General features: G+C 45.4%; 1 protein-coding gene and 1 long non-coding RNA gene across 2 annotated transcripts; one reads left to right on the top strand and one right to left on the bottom strand.

Moving 5' to 3' along the window:
- Nucleotides 1-1,334: 1,334 nt before the first annotated feature.
- Nucleotides 1,335-15,615, bottom strand: STYX (serine/threonine/tyrosine interacting protein). The gene is made up of 11 exons (XM_040068549.2): nucleotides 15,373-15,615; nucleotides 6,764-6,796; nucleotides 5,894-5,947; nucleotides 5,097-5,194; nucleotides 4,637-4,697; nucleotides 3,871-3,907; nucleotides 3,304-3,343; nucleotides 3,162-3,212; nucleotides 2,615-2,687; nucleotides 2,022-2,115; nucleotides 1,335-1,847 (listed from the first exon to the last, which is right to left on the bottom strand). The coding sequence occupies exons 1-11, from the start codon at nucleotides 15,427-15,429 to the stop codon at nucleotides 1,774-1,776; spliced, it is 672 nt and encodes a 223-aa protein (XP_039924483.1). The 5' UTR covers nucleotides 15,430-15,615; the 3' UTR covers nucleotides 1,335-1,773.
- On the top strand, nucleotides 14,662-17,117 carry LOC120754680 (uncharacterized). The gene is made up of 3 exons (XR_005701520.1): nucleotides 14,662-14,804; nucleotides 15,992-16,132; nucleotides 16,889-17,117. It is a non-coding gene; the product is annotated as an uncharacterized LOC120754680 (long non-coding RNA).
- The last annotated feature ends 203 nt before the right edge of the window (nucleotides 17,118-17,320 follow it).

Below are 17,320 nucleotides of genomic sequence, written 5' to 3'. Positions count from 1 at the left end.
AATCCACAGCGAGGGACCCTGCTTCCAATTCCTGCCTTCAGCTCAACTCCCCAAACCAAACATTGAAACACCTCGTGGCAGTGAAACTACGGCAGACAGACAGGAAGTTTTAAATAGATGGCTTAGTAATAGATCTGAGGAAAATTAAATCTCAGATTCCCTTAGGATCTGACAGGCAGACAGAGCAGAATGACTGTAAAAGGCTCCAGGAGGGGGTAATGCCAGGAAGAAAACCAGATTGATGAAAAATCCTTAGTCATGGAGCTTGTCAGGAGGAAGGGAGTGTTCCCAGGACCCCAGAGAGAACAGACCCAGACACAGAGCAGCCTGGAGAGATGAATCAGTTCCTTCCATCTGGGTTTCATCCCTCCCTTTCCCCGGGGACCTGAAATGGAGAGGGATTGGATGCTTCCCCACCCAGTCCCAGCAGCAGCTCGTGGCTCTGCAGGGCCAGGCACTGGTGCCATGTGGGAGCCTCGTGCTCCACTGGCCAGGAGTGCATTTCCCAACAGCCCCAGAGCATTCCTTCCTGGAGGAACACAACTGCAAAACCAGCAGTGCACCCTGAGCCTGGCAGCTGGACACTGACACGGTGCAGCTCTCCAGGAGATAAATCACTTCCTTTTTTTTTTTTTTCTGGCTGAAAAGTTCCTAACTACATCAAACTGTTTACTCAGATTTTTTTTTTTCCTCTCCCTGAAGGAATTACGCTGCTCCAGTGCTGCTGTAGGTGGCAGAGGGTATCAGCAGGAACAGGAAAGTGCTGCTGAATGCTCTGATCCCCAAATCCCGAGCCCATTTTTTTCTCTGTTAAAACACAGCCTGCTTACCAAGCTCAGACCTCCCAAACACACAAGTTCTTCTAACAGCCTTGCTCGGTCACCACACTGCTCCCAAATCATTCCAGCCCTGGCTTTCAGGCAACAAACATTGGGAAATCAAGCAGATGCAGAAAACCAGGACTGTGCTTGCACAACCTCTGCGCTGCCGAGACAGGAGAGTTACAGCTGCACAAACCACCCTGGCAATGCCCAACGTGAAAACCTTAAAGCACCAAGAAGCGTTTCCTTAGCTCTGTCCAAGGTTTTACAGGAGCTCAGGTGAATATTTCAAGCCTTGATGCCATCATGGGCAGTGCCCTGGGCCTCAGTTTTCAAAGACAAACCAAATTTTTTACCTCAATTGATGCCACTACTCCCTTGCAACAGCAACTACTCCTTGAAAACCAGTCTGAGGATGTTCTAGATAGTTCAGCTTGAATTAACATCTGTGTTGATGTTCCTAAAGCACGTTTCTGCCGTAATACATACTGAGAACAAGGTGAATTTTAGCAAACTTTTTCTTTACTAAAGTCTCTTGTTATAAATTACACAAATAACTTTATAAACAAATCCCCCCCCGCTTGCATTTTGTTTAAAGTAATAACTTTATATCATACAAATAAAGAAATTTCAAGTATGAAAAGTGCATTATTGCAATAATACCTCTTTGCAAGTCCAAAAATCTTGGTTTAGAATAAAACTGTAAAGTGTAAAAAAGGAGTAAAACAATCAGTGCCATCTATTCATTCAAGAAGTCCAACATCTTAAAAATGATGCTTAGTGTGTTGCAGAGGCAGATTTACATCTGAAAGCAACATGTAATTGAAAAGAAGCTATGTGTGTTCATTCTTTTGCATTAATTGTTTTGTTTTTTGTGGTTTTTTTCCCCCCCTAGCTTCCTTCACCTTTCTGGGCAGGAATTCTCACTACAACCAGCGCTCGCCCTCGGCCATCACCCGTTCTGTGCTGCTGCCACCTGCATGGTGCCAAGATCTTCATCCTCCTCGTGCATCCGCTTCAAACTCCCTGCAGGAGGCAAGAGGGAACTTCAGCCACGGGAAAACAGGATATTTAAACGCTCCACGCTGAGGTTTAAACTCAGCTTGAGCACCAGAAGCCCTTCCCAAGAGTTTGGGATTCTGCTGCTGAAGGTTTGCTTAAAAACCACCTGAAAGCCCCGAAGCAGGAGAAGTTTCTCACCTGTGCTGCCAGGCGGGACTGAGAGGGATCTCTCCAGCTGCAGAGGTGACATCATCTGGATGGTTAATTTTGCTAGATAGATGGCTTCATATTCCTGGAAAGGTCCAAAAAACATCTGATTTGGAATTACTTTGGCAGAAAGCTTTGTAAGGATGAGCAGGGCTAATTCAGAGTGTGCCTCAAATTCAGGCACGGATTTGGGAGGAGGAGAATTCTTTGTTGCTTTGACATGAATGCCAAAAACCATCAGGAAGTCAGAGGAAAAGAAAAGCTCAAGGATGACTAAAGAAATGGTTTTAAGGAACAAACAACATTTCCTTTGCAGCTCCTTCAGCACCAGCCAAGACATTTCAGAGCCTCTTAATCACTGCACAAAGCAGGATTTTTATTTCTCCTCCATGCCTGGATTTGCTTTGTCCAAAGCTTAAGTCTAAGGAACTGAGGTGCCCACTCATCTTCCTCCCAAGCTTTGCTCCAGCTCCTGACATTTCTTTGAAGCACATTTGTGTAAATATCTGTTTGGCAGGAAGATGATTCATTAGATGCCTTTTCAGTTATGATCAGGAATTTAAAAAAAAAAAAAAAAACCTCACCTGAAGTTGATGGACAAATCCAGCATTAGGATTAATACAGAATCTTCTTTCTTGGACGTAAGTAAACGCATCCCTTCAAAAGAGGAGAAAACACTTCAGTGAAAAATATCTAAAAGTCTCAGTGGTTGGAGTCTTCCTTCAGAGGAGCAGCTTTTCAGCACTACAGAACCTCTGACCTCTCCCCAGAACTGGTTTTTACAACTGGAATTGCTTGGCCAAAGCGGGAAGCAGCAGTTGTACAATTCTGTCTGCCCAGCCCAGCGCTCAGCTCACTTTCCTGTTCAACACGGGCTCCGAACAGCCCCTGGGGCCTCTCCCAAGGTTTTATCCATGGCTGGAGGCTGATGCCCTGATTCCCTGAGCAGCAGCTGCCTGATCCTTAATCAAAAAAAGGGTGTAAACGCAACTGCAGTGAAGTAAAATGGAATCATCAGCCCCTGGTAAGCTCTTAGGCGAGGCATTGAGACTGAAAACACAAGTTTCTGTTCCCTCCAAATTCTTTATTTACTCACACCACCTGAGTTAAACCCTGAATAGCTCATCTTACCTGTACTTCACCCCAAATGTTTCCATTATGTATGCAATAACTAAGGCAGCGCTGGGAAAAAAAAATAAAAATAAAAATAAAAATCAGTAAAATGTCTTTCAATTGTTTAAAAATAATCACATCAGGATGGATCATCTCCTACCTTCTAGAAATCCCTGCATTCCCATGGACAAGAACTTTTCCTGAGAAGGAAAAACAAAACAAAACAAAATTAACCACGTTTGTATAAACCCAATAAAATTCTTTGAAATGTGGTTTTTCCTTGTTATGGAGGAGGAGGCAGCAGCAAGGCACATCCAAGAAAAACAGGTGTTGTCTTCCTTCAGCCTGAATTTCTAACCACGGATTTGGGATACAGGAACTGGGATCCCTGCTCCTGTGAGGATTCTGAGTGACAGAACGGCCACGATGCAATTTCAGGCCCTACATTAGAGAGGGGACAAGAAAAACTTCACGCACAGAACTCAGCTGTGTTTCTGAAAAGAGTCCAGGAGTGAAACCAGTCCAAACCCCAGAGGTCAATTTTCCAGTTAGAGGTAAAAGGAAAGAACACTTTGCTCTGAATTTGTCTAATAGAGTTCAAATCAAGAGTAATAAATCCCCAAATTTAAGAAAAGCTCATATTTAAGAGCCTCTAATATACCCCTAAGTGTGTTTTAAAGCTTTCACACCACCTTAATAAATGAGGGAGAAGTTAATATAATTTTACCTCCACTTTGTAAACTTCCATCAATGAATTCTTTAGTCTGAAAAGAAGAAAAAATACAAGACTCAAACTTTCAGATTATTTTAAGTGCCAGTAGCAGTAACACCTAAACTTGGTTTCATTTTTCTATCAGTCTTTATTTACAGCACTAATAATGCACCTTTATGCAGACTTAAACCTCATTTTACCTGGGCATTTGTATTTCTTTTCTTGTACTTCAAACCATTCCTAAAATTGGCAGTGCAAAACCAGTGAAGGCACTGCTGGGTTTCTTGGTGGCAGAAGGAACAAAATCCTTTTGTTCAGCTGCAAACTGAACTAAAACAAAGATACAAACCCACAGCTCAAACCCAGGTGTTTGCTCCAATAACGGGCATTGCTCAATTTACGAGTTACTTTTGAATTCCTCTGCAGCAAACTGTAAGACTTAGTTATTGTTTTGAATTAAATATTCTTGGGCTCAAATAGAAGTTTCCCCCAGGTCAAGGGCCCCAGATTGCCCCATGACCAAATCTGTTTTGAGGCCAGTCTTTTTTTAATTTTTATTTCTTTTTTTTTTTTTGATACCGTAACAAGAAGCAGCTCCTACAACTCCGCCTGTTTCCATACTTGTAAAAAGGAGCTAATTACACTTATTAAAATGTCAATAACAAAGTCAAGAGCTGGCAGCACTTCCAGGTGCTTCAGGCTGAGTATCCCAAACATAAAACTGCTGTCTGTCAGTTCAGAAAACTCCTGGGCAATTCCCTTCCCAATCCGTCCAACTCACCATAGGGAAAAATCGGATTATATTCTCCACTGGATTATCTGCAATATCCAAGACTAAATACCTGCAATGAAAATTGACTGTGAGTTGACAACACCCTGGAGTCGCTACAACCCCTCCACCGCACTCCCAGCTGCAGGAGGAACCCAGCACAAGCCCCTGGCTTTAATTCCTGCTCCGAACTCCAGAAATTCAACCAAAAAACCTGGAGAGGAAAGGAGGGAGGAATCTCCTCCGACACCCCCTGACAGATTTCCCCCTCTCAGAAATCACTTCAAACTGAAAAAAAATTATTGCAAACTACGGATAATTCCAATCTGCAGACTCGTTCAGGATGAATAAAAACCATGGTTTGGATTTAGAGACTTCCTGCACCTCAGCACATTTTTCAAATAATTCGGACAACGTGAAAATATTTGGAAAGAACACACACACACACAAAGGAATCTTGAGCATTTCTCACCTAAATAACTGCTGGAAGTTTGGTTTAATAAAATTTGCTTCAATGTTTTGCCGTATGCATATCACATGGGTTATTCCATGTTTCTGGAGTATAGGTAGCTGTGGAGAAAGAAGAAAAATATCTTTTTTAAATTACAGATTCATCTATTAGACAGCAATAAAAAGAAAAGCTGTATTTAGATATAAAATAGGACTCTTCCAAGGAAGATCTGAGCTGGTTTTCTAGCCTTCAGAGCGTGCAAATGTTGTTTTTCCAAAAGAAAAAAATGACAAAAAAAGGAGGACATTCAGTGAACTTGTTTGTCTCTCCCCACCTTTCGCTTTGCCTGAAATTTCAAGTCCCTACACGAGGGAGGAATTTGCAGCCAGCATTGGGTTCTTGCTGGAATCAGACCATGAAAATCAGATCATTTAAACCATGAGGCAAATTTGCAGGGCCAAGCTTTGCCTGAGCAGCGTTTGACTTTACAGCAGATTTAATTTCTTAATTTGTGTGCAAGTGACCAGTTCCATTTGTCTTGCCACGCTCTAGAAAGGGAACAGGAATTGGTGCAGCGCCTCGAAGGGTTTAAAACTTCTAAGAAAAATTGTATTTAAGACTCAATTTTCATACAAATAGCTCAGACCATCCCACAAAAGCACCACATATTCCTTCCACTCTGGCATTTTTCACGTTCCAGTTCAGAACTGCAACCAAATTTACACCTCCATAGATACACTCGAGCAGATCTCCACAGTAACAAATCAAATCACCACAGCAAAGCCTCCCCAGGAGAGAACATTCTGAAAAAATCATACCTTGCTTTTCATAGCTGAAGAATACGGGCCTAAAAATAACCCAGGTAAGATTTCCTAGGAGGCAGGAGAGGAACAGACATTTAATACCAAGTCCCAACGATTTGGAATAACACATTTCACTCACCTCAGAACACGGCCACGGACACAAATAATTTACGTATTCCTGAAATGTGTAATCAATGTCATTTATAGCAGGACAAGGTGAAAAAAAAAAAAAAATCGGTTTGGCAGGATAAAAGAAACATGATCCTGGTGCTGGAGATCTTGTTTTGGACCAGGAACAAAGTCCTGGATTTGGACTAAGTTCCAGGTTGATTCCTGCATCTCATCTAGCCCCAGATCAAGTGAAGGGAACTCTTAACTTGCTTTATGATCCTGTCTTGTAATTAAGTCCAAATTGCCCTCATGAAAAGAGACACACACGTGGAACTTCTTCAAGCAGCGGGAAAATATCAGTTTTTAACCATTTATCTCCCCACCAATGAAGACAGGCAGGTGTGTGGATTTTATCTTGTGCAAAGGTTTGACTGACACCACGGTGGGAAAATTTTAATTGTCCATCCCACTGGAGAACACTTCCAATTTTAAGGTACAAGGCAAAGCTCTGCTACATTTTTAGTACCATTTAAAAACATTCAGAAAGACAAAAATGTGATATTTGGCGGATTGCTCTTTTAGTACCTGCACAGAGATGTTAACACCCCTGTATTCCAAGCTGGCAAATCCTCACCTTAATTAACCAATTAATTCTGCTTCCCATGGTGCTGCCTGACACTTTACAAGTAAAGGCTGATTTTGATACCAGCTCTTTCTTCTCCTCATTAAATGCTCCATGGGTTTGGCCTCAAAAAGTAAATAAAAGCGTCCTACCTGCATCTCTCTCCTCATGGGATAGGTCCAATCCTTAAAAAAAAAAAAAAAAAAAAAATTAAATAATTATATATACAACAGAGAAAAACATCTCAGATGCATTTTATAGCAAATAATCCCTGCCACCTTTCCACATGGATGCCACCTTTCCACATGGATGCCAGCACCACCCAAGTGCAAGGAACACTGTTTGGGAAGTTAATGTGAAGAAACCTCAAGCATTCCACCAAGAATCCTTAAGGCTGGAAAAGATCCTAATCAGCTGTGCACTCACACCTCGACAAACTTCCCTCTGAAGTGAGGAGGGGAAAAAAGAGAAAGGAAAAAAAGCTTTAGAACATTCTGTACTGGTCAGGGGAGCAAAAGAATTCCTCTGGTCGGTGCATTCCTGCAGCCACTGAAATAACAGAAGATAACACTTGGAGCAGGTAACTCCCTTAAAATCCACACTGCCTCACCTAAATCCAATCTGAACATTCAGGATCCAGCTCGAACAATTCCAGAAACCTGTGCTCTCCGTGAGCACAGCAGTGAGTCTCCCCTATTCCCCACCCCACAGTCAATAAAACACTCGTGTCCGTGATCCTTCAGAGCCCCTTCCACAAGCCCAGAGCCCGGGATTGGGAGGGCTCAGCTCCCATTCACCGCCAGAAGTGCCCAGAGCAAACGCCAGGATCAACATTTCCACCCTCTGCTCCACGCTGCAGCTCCGCCAAAGCTGAACACAAAAGTGCTCAGGCTGAGACTATTCCTGGCTTTCCTTCCCTCCAACTCCCACTGGCCTCTATTAACAGGCTCTTACTCATTCCTTGACCCCCACACATGAAGGAGTTGGGAGCTGAGATCCCAGTTACCATCTGGAGGTAAAAAAAAATAAAAGGGAATAGTCAAATATATCCAAAAGGCTGCATACATTTGTTTACATAACTCTGTCGTTCGATTCGCACACACGCCGGCAGCTAAGGAAAAAAACTTCCCCTGATGTCCTCAAAAGTATGGGGAAGTTAAACTCCAGATATTCCAGCTGGGAAGGGGAGTCTGGATCACAGCAGGAAGGATCCCTTAAATTGCAGCACTGTTCACCTGAGCACCCACACTTGTCCCAACAGCATTAATTTCACATTAAAGCTCTTTTTACCAGCGCAATAAAAATCCTGTGCTTTCCTCAGACACCCCCACAGTACACAGGGAGGATTTCCCAGCTCTTGGTAGTGGAATTAAGAAGGATTTTAGTATCAGTAAAGTTATTCTGGAAAAGAAAGCAAACAAAACGTTAAGCCACTCCAGAAAACCCTTTGGATAGCACCTAAAGGGGCGGCAAATAAAAAATAAAAAAAGGGGAAATAAAATGCACTGACACAGTGAAGACACAGAAATAGCTAAATTACTTCTGCATGTTCCAGCTGAAATAATAAACTCCTGGAAGCAGAAAGGAGAAATGCTGTGACAAAAGGATGATATTTACAGAAGTGCATCCTTTGAAGGGAGATCTGAGAGTGTTCAGCACAACCCTGCTGCCTTGCTCTGTCACAAAAGCATCATTCAGCCCTCAAAAGGCCAGAACACCCCAGGTTTGCCCAAGTTTAAAACCAAGCCTAAGAGCAATAAACTCTGAAAAGCTTGAGCTGCGCTCCAGGAATATACAAGCACTTTGATGGGTTTATTATTCAGTTCGGAGAATTTAGAAATCTTAATCTGGAGCACAATGAAAACACAAATTCGTCACGATTTTGGTTTAACAACACATTGCCAAGAGCTCCTTTCAAACTCACCAGAGGCAGGAATTCTTTTAGCCCCAACAGCTGTAAACTGTGCAAGATAAATAGGTAAAAACTGAGCAATGCAAGTCCAAAGGGAGCCAAATCCCAAAAGATAGCACAGATGTTCTGAACAAGAAAAAAATATCACTACAGGCCCCAGGCATTGGTCTTCAGTGCCCTGCAGGATGACAAAAAGGTACAGTTTCCACTGGGATTTAGTCTGCAAAATAGCTCTCTGAAAGAGAGTGTTTAAGGAAAACGTTTAATCTGAGACAAGTACACAAACCAGTGAAAGAGTGATTTTGGTGGCTGCTGACAGCCCTTCAAGGCTTTCCAAACCAACAACGCCAGATTATTCAAATGTTATGCAAAGTTATGTAAAAAAACCCAATCTATTAATGGAGACTGAAGCCAAGCAGAGGTTCCACTTTAAGGAATTCATTCATCAGCCAGGTTTTCCACACTGTCTGGAGCGCCCAGCAGACAAAAAAAAACAACTGAAAGCTTCTCTTTTGATCAGATCAAATGCAAGAATTTTGCTAAGAAAACAAAGGGTGATGCCAGAGGTGGAGGCAAGGACAGCATTCCCTGCTGCCAAGGATTTGGGAGGTTCTCCAGAACAAGTGACAACTCACTGGAAGTCTCCCTCATCAATATTTGCAGGACACCAAAGAGATGGTGTGGAAAAAATAATCCCTAGAACTCCAAAAGTTTCAAGATGAGCCACTCCCCTCTGACAGATCTCCTCAAACATGCAGGAAAAAAGGGGAATAAAGCACATTCCAAAGTGCTCCCTTCCCCATCCAATCTCCAGCTGAAATGAATGGAAGCTGCGAATTAACAGGTTAAGACTTGTCCACAGTACAAAGAACTTCTTGGTATCCAAAATCCAAACTACCTCACGAGCAGCTCTGCCAACAGTTTGGGTTATTTCGTCCGTGTTTTGCCACCTGCTCTTCTTTAGAACAGTTTAATGGCAAAAAATAACATGGAGCTGGGTTGTTTTTTTTTTTGTAAGAGTGACCTTGGCTAGGACTTAATCTAAAAAAATTTCTATTATTATTTTTTTAAATTAGTTTACCAGCCCTGACATTGAGACTCTACCAAAGCAAAGAGCGTGGTTTTTAAACACAACAGCCAAACCTGCATCTGCCTCTCCAGAAGGAATGCAGGGAAATGGAGCCCCGTGACACAGCTTAACCGGTCCCTCACTGACAGCTGAAGTCTGCAGACCCATCTGATTTTCACACATAAAAGGTGCAGCCCCAGCCTTTGTCAGAGCTCAGCTCTGGCTGAAAAGCAAGCCCAGCTCGGATGGTTCGGCTCCTGCTGCCTTGTTACCAGTAGAGCCTGCAAACCACAGGCTGGCCCAGGTGAAGGGAGAAGCTCTCAGCAAAAACCACCAGGAAAAGAAATCCAATCAATAGTCAGAGGAGAAGACATCAGGAAATCTCCTCTGGATTTTCACTGCTGCTTTTCACCTGCTCAGCACCACCCACCCCCTGCAATGACTCCTCTGCTTCCCAGACCATCACTTTTCCTGTGGAAAAGCTGCACACAGCTTCCAATAAAACCTCCCCGACCACTCCAGCTTTAACCCTTTCCCAGCTCCCAGACAGCTTTTTTTGTTGTTGATTTACAGCACCACTTCCCTCTCCACACAGATTTCCCATCACAATTCATCCCAGCAGGACTCCTGCACCAGGGATTGTGCACCTCAAAAATCCAGGGCTGTCAGAATCCTCTTGCCTGAAGCTGTTCCGCTGTAACACTCCAAGCCTCTCCTCCAAACCCGCTCCAAGTTCTCCCTCGAGCTGTGAGGTTGGGGCAGCCGAAACTGTTAGGGCACAGCCAGGGGCTCTGACCTGCTCCAGCTCCTGCATCTGCCCCGGTCAAGTGAGCTCCTGGCACAGGAAATTCAAATTACAGCCTGACCCTGCTATATCAGAGCGCTCCGAGGGCAGGATTACACCAGCCGCCAGCAGCAGCAGCATCCCCCTGCCCGGGCTGCAGCTCGAACTGGGGCTGGGTCCTGATCCCACAACAAAGGCTTAATGCCCAGGCAGCTCTAAGTGTCATCCACACAAAAAAAAGAGAGCACACCTTGGGTTTGAAAGGGTTTTACGCATTATTTTACACCGCCTGACAAAGTGGAGGAGAGGGGCGTTATCGTCAAAGGCTTGCACAAACATCTAAATCAGTTTGTAAAACTGCAGAAGAAATCTCTGAAGAGTAAAGCAGCAGCAGAGCACACTCACTTGCCGTATTTTAATAAGAAAGCAAATTAAATGAGGCACTGAAAGAATATTCAAGGAAAATACTTGAGTATCACCGAAACCTGTCACGTCTATCACCGTGGAAGGTGGAACTTAAGAGCCTCAAAACTGGCTCCAAACAGGAATGAAGTGAAAGGTCGTGGCTTCAGTTTCAGTCATGCTTGGTGTTCTTGGACACTAATATTAAAAATATGGGGATTATTATACAAATAGAATTATTTCAGTTGGAAGGGACCTACAAACAAACGTTTGGTGCAACTACCTGACTACTGCAGGCCCAAATATATATAAAATATATATATATATCCCCAGCTAGAAATCCTGCTTCAAGTCGGTAAAATACTCAAAATTAAAGCAAATCCTTTAATTCCCTGAAGGTGTGAGCGTGGCACCACCATGGGAATGTTTGGACAGCGCTGCTATCCCCAAAGTGGCCGAGGGCAGGAGAAAGGGAGAGGTGACATGGTGACATTGCCACCCTTGCAGAGCTGCTCCATCCCACGGCCACCACACTCAGGAAATGGATGGAAGCAGTTTTAAAGGGAATTCTGTGTTTGTCAAGAGCACTCAGACAATGGGAAGGCCCCGCCAGAGACATTTTTGCTACTCAAAATACAAAGGAATACAAAAGCAGGAAGGTGGAGAAGGGGAATAACAGCAGGTGGGAATGACAGAGCACACGGAGGAAGGAAGGAATGAAGGACAACAGGGAAAGAAATGTTATTTCAGCAGAGAGAAATGCAAACCACAGAAAAGGATAAAAGGTACAACTAAAGGAAAAGCGGAAACGAAAAGTAGAAACAAAACAATTCCTATTTGTCCCATTCTCCAACAGTGGTCCTAAAGACACCTCATTAAATACCATCAGCACACTGATAAAAACTTTCATCATACAATTTTTTCTCCCCAATAAAATCACAAATAAAGCAGTGGAGGCAGAGTCCTTCAGCTTACAGGAAGCACGAAGCCAAGTGCCTGGAGTGCCACACACACACAGATTATCAGAATTGTTTACAATGGTGTTTATAATGGCCTTTTTCATGCCCCCCCTTTTTTAACTCACGTCTCACACTGAGAAAATCCTCATGCAGCTAAAAAAAAAAAACCAAAAAACCCCAAACATGCCTTAATTCCCAAATTCTACAAACTGCTCTGCTGTGCCTGTGTGGATCCCACCCGGCACAAATTACCCAGGGCTGAGAGTCTGCTCAACTCCAGCTGCCACAGAGCACTTTTCTGATTTATGCAAAGCAGTCTGATAGTATCCCACAGAGCTGTGATCAAAATCTGTCACCTGATTTACATTTCCCAGCACAACACAGCATTTGTTCTCCATTTTTGGGGCTCTATTATGTGGGCAGGTAAAATAATTCTAATGGCACAGGCTTCCTACTTGTTTTAAAGAGTCTGCAGAGGAGGGGAAAAAAAAAAAAAAGCAGTGCTTTAAGGGGTTTATTTGTGCTGCCTATCAAAAGTGAGAGTAAAAAAAAAGTTTAACAGATTTCTTCCACCTTTAGATGGGCTGCATCACTTCATAGTTTAAAAAAAAAAAAAAAGCAGTCAGAAATACATTAGCATTTCAGACTAAATATAGCTGTCAAAAATGTAAATTTCTCTTTTAGAAAAACCCCATGTGCTAAAAAGAACTCGGCTTTTATGCATAATAAAAAGGCAAATATGTCTGCTTAGTCAATAGGCTGCTAATTTAATTACAAAACCCTTGGAGAGTCCTAAAAAATTTCTAAGTACATCATGAATATTTGGTTTGCTCAGCCTGATTTTTTTGCAAGCAAATATGTTTTAACAGAGAAACACACTGGTAATTGTTGCTGTGTTCTCATTATATATATCCTAGTTATTTTTGTTTATTTAAAATTTAATGGAAAAATAATTTCTATTAAATTCCTTCACTTATTCCAGTCCTTACTGACCTTCTTTCCAGAAGTACTAAGGTGTCTCAGTACTAATAAGCCAGCATGTACTAATTGTAATTAACCTGACCCTTTTTAATGGGTTTTTAGCCACATTTTTTCCTCACAGTATAAACACGTAACACAGACCTTCTCAAATTTAAGGAAGTTTGAGAGCTGACCTTGGAAAATGTGATTTTTAGTTAAAAAAAAAAAAATCTAAGCTTAGAAATGGTTCCACATCACATATAATCACTATTACTCATAAAACTGAGATATTCACCATCACCAGACTGTAAAAGAACACACAGTTCACAGACATTCCTGGTATAAACCAGAAAAGCTTTGCCAGAATGATGAGTTCCAGGTTTTCTGGCATTGCCCAAGCCCCCAGAAGCATCAACAACCAAGAGGTTTAAAAAAAATCCAGCAATCCCAAACATCACACTATGGATTAGGGACAGGGCGAACAACACCCAGGCTGGGAAAGTGACCTATTTATCCAGAGCACATCCCTGCAGCCTGCCCCAGTCAATCCAGGCTGCTCTCTCCCCTCAACACTTCTCCATGTTTCAGGAAGGAATGGCATGCTGGGCAGCCAACCAGTGATTTGGCTTTATTTTTAATTGTTATTATTCTTATTAAAGCTGCGGCGCGGTTACGAGTGTCAGCTCGGAGAAGGGAGCTGGGGGTGGCACTTGGATGGAGCTAAAGAAGTGACAAAGCTGCACTTTTGAGCAGCAGGAAGTCAGGCAGGGATTCCCCCAAGTTCTGCCTCCTCCCCTTCCCAGGATCTTGAAATCAAATCTGCCAAGCCAGCATTAAAACCATCCAGCACCAACTTCCTGAAATATTAGGGATTACTCCTCCTTAAAGAGGCTCCTGGCTGCAATGCACAAGAGAGGATCCTTCTGCTCTCCAGGAAAATCTACATTTTGTGGGCAGAAGGATTTTAGTTTCCTCATAAGACCCGGGCTTAAGTCCCCTACACTTTGCTTTTAACGAGTTACCTCCACAAGAACTTTGACATTCACCACTGGCTTTCACTTTCCTGTTTTCCCCACATGCTCCAACTATTTATTATCTTGTATTCAGAGCTTGGAATTTGTTTACATGATCTTGTATTTAGGTCAAGTCAGACACAAATGTAGCACATTGAAAAGAAATTCCTTCAGTTTTTAGAATCAGTTCTTGAAAATCCTCTCTGTGTGAAGTTCTAACACACCACACATCGTATTATTTACAGCTAGCTCACAAAAAAAAAAAGCCAAAAAGAAAAACTACTCTGAAAGACACTGTATTACAATCTCGGTTTTCATCAGTTAAGAGTTGTTACACTGGCGCTGAGCTCTGGTTTCATTTTTATTTTGACCCCACATTCCTCTTTAGCCATTTTAGATGAAAAGCCACCCGGGCTAATTTAGTTAACCATTCTCAGACAAAACTGTGGATAACACGATTGGTTTCTCCAGAAAGAAAAGACAATTTTAAAAGATAATTTTAAAACAAATTATAAACCTCACAGGGTGCAAGATGATTTGCGTTGAGATAAAAAGTGAAAATAACTAAATGACTTGTAATGACTCCAGAGCTCTGAAGTGATGGGGGGGGATATTAAATCCTGACAACAAAAAAAGAACAAAAAGAGTCACTCCCATATTTAAAGGTAATTTACCACCATAACAGCGCTGAGCACTGCTGTTCAAACAGAAATAAATGCCGATGTTTAGAAATACATGGCAATCTACAGACGTCTGAAGAGCTCAGACACTCTCAGCTTCCCTCACGCAGGCTGTGACATTTCGCATTAAACATCTGAGGCCACCAAAGGGAGCTGGGGGGGGGGGAGGACACAGACTCGGGGATGTTTGTGACACACAAAAAAACCAAATCAGCAGCGCCCAGGGTCAGCGCCGGGGAGTTCAGCCAAGTTCAGAAATCAGACACCGCTCCGCCCGGTCTGAGCGCACATTGCCACCTGTCCTCGCCCGCTGAGAAGCCCTGGCTCCGGAACGCCGTGAAAACACCTCCCCGCTGGACTCAGCCGAGCGCCGGATGGCTCCTGGAGGAGCGGGGAGGTGGAAGGGACGCGCAGGTAACTCCCTGCCGGGGCTGCTCCCCCCGGGGCAGCCAGCGGCACAGGGACACGGCCGGGGCCCGCACAAAGGCAGAGGGACACGCGGGGGAAGCCAAAGGGCGGGGAGCACACAGGCTGTGACACGCCGAGCGCAGAAAGGGGCTGTAGAAAAGAGCGGGGGCCGCTACGGGTGGGCAAAAGCCAAAAGGAGATCAAGAGGGGAGGCTCCGTTCCCTGAATGGGAGGGGGGCGAGACCGCCCAGAGAAGCTGCGGCTGCCCCATGGCTGGAAGCGCTCAAGGCCGTGTTGGCCAGGGCTTGGAACAACCTGGGATAGGGGGACGCTTCCAGGCCGGAGGCACCGGGGACGGGAAATGCCGGAGAGGCCGGCAGCGAGCAGGGGAAGGAGGATGCGGTCGATGGTCGCAGGGGGTGTCACCAGCACAGGGCGGGACACGGAGCCGCGGCCTGCGATGGATCCCAGCGGGAATCCCGCGGGAAGGGGCGCGGGAGGCACCGCGGGGCGGCCAGGGCTGTGAGGGGAAGCCGGGCGTGTGCGGGGGGCCGGGACCGGAGCTCCCGCTCACCTCAGAGTCCTCTTTGGCCTGCGGCAGCGCGGGGAAGGCCGGCTTGGCGAGCTCCATGGCCGGGCGCTGTCCGGGCGGGGGCAGGACCCGGGGCAGGGCGGCTATTTGGGCAGCGGGACCGCGGGCTCCGGCTCGGGAGCGGCAGGAGATGGAGGCGGCGAAGGAGGAGGCGGCGGCGGCGCGCTCAGCCGCTCGCGCCCGGCCGCCATGCTGCTGCTGCTGCTGCTGCCGCCTCTTCTTCCCTCCTCCTCCTCCTCCTCTTCCCACCTCTTCCTCCGCCCCCTCCTCTTCCTCCTCCTCCTCCCAGCCTCCCGCCCACCCCCGGGCTCCGCTCCCCCGGCTCCCGCCCCGCTCCGCCCTCAGCGCTGTGCTCTCCGTTCAGAGCAGCGGCCGTTGTTCGTTTACCGAGCCCGGTGGCAGCCCCGGACTCGGGATAATTCACCCCGGAGTTCCAGTAACGAGCGCTTCGCCTGTTAACGGCGAGCCTCCCGCCGTGGCGCGGCCATTAGCGCTGCCTGTCGCCGTCCCCTGACGTTCCCCAGGGCTCCTTCTCCTCACACGCCCGCTTCCATCTTGGCTTTATCGGCCGTGGGGACGACGCTGCTGCCTCATATTTCAGCTGGCAACGCCAAGCGGGGTCGTTCTCTGCGCTGCCCAGGGAGGTGGTGGAGTCCCCAGCCTTAGAGGTGGCCTCGGTGCTCTGGGCTGGGGATCGGTCACAGATTGGACTCGGCGATCCCAGAGGTCTTTTCCAACCTAAGTGACTCTTCTTCGTGTGAGTGATGCCCTCAGACACCTCAGTGTTGCGGCAAGAACCTGTTTTTGTGCTTTTTGAGATCCCGTGCTTTGAGAACTCCTGGAGAGCTGGAGAGGGACTTGGGACAGGGGATGGAAGGACAGGACACAGGGAATGGCTCCCACTGCCAGAGGGCAGGGATGGATGGAGATTGGGAACCAGGAATTGTTCCCTGGGAGGGTGGGGAGGTCCTGGCACAGGGTGCCCAGAGCAGCTCTGGCTGCCCCTGGATCCCTGGAAGTGTCCAAGGCCCAGCTGGACAGGGCTTGGAGCAACCTGGGACGGTGGAAGGTGTCCCTGCCCATGGCATGGGGTTGGAATGGGATGCTCCTTAAGCTTCCTTCCAACTCGAAAGCATTTTATGATCCTATGAGATTTCACTTTAAGCTGCGGTTTTTCATTCCTTTGCTCTTCTGTGAACCAAAATTCTACACTGGTGTCACTGGAATTGCTGAGGGAAGCTTAATCAAAGCAAGCAAAGTCAATGGGGTGGTTGCTTAAACAAAATTGGAAGTAACCTTTCAGAAATACTAGCCCTGGAATTTTGGTCTCATTTTTTACTTCTAGTGCACCTTTCTGCTGTTTTTACTAAATAAAACCTTGAGAAACCTTCATCAATCAGTTTCAGCAACCATTCCCTCAGCCAGAGGTTTCAGCTCGCTGTTTACATCACTGTTCTGCTCAGAAATGGATTTTTATTTCATGTTCTCATTGTTCCAGGCACGTGGGCTGTACGAGCTGCACTCAAAAGGGTGTTAAAACTAAACCTGAGATTCACAGCCACAACAGGCAGAAAGGTCTGTAACAGCCATATAAACAGGGAAATATTGCTGCCTGTCCTGTTTGAACTGTTCTACACCTCACACCATCTGTTTTATCTGTGATGGGAAAGGAAATAAAACTACAGCTGTTAAAATTGCCAGGGAGATGCTGTGTGTTTCCTGGGAAGTCAAGAGCTAATCTAATGTACTTGCCTGTCAGCTGAGCAGGCCCAGGGTAATCCAATTAGGATAATTAGAAGTAGCCAGAAGTGCAGTTTAGTGCATTGCTGCTCCAGTCCAACATTCAGGTGAGCTGCACAGTGCAGTAGGTCTGTGTGCACCCCTCGGGGTGGGACTGCTTGGAAAATAAAAATAAATAAAGCAGATGCCC

The sequence above is a fragment of the Hirundo rustica genome, chromosome 6, assembly GCF_015227805.2.
Source record: "Hirundo rustica isolate bHirRus1 chromosome 6, bHirRus1.pri.v3, whole genome shotgun sequence".
Lineage (NCBI taxonomy): Eukaryota > Metazoa > Chordata > Aves > Passeriformes > Hirundinidae > Hirundo > Hirundo rustica.
This window is presented reverse-complemented; position numbering and strand designations above follow the sequence as displayed.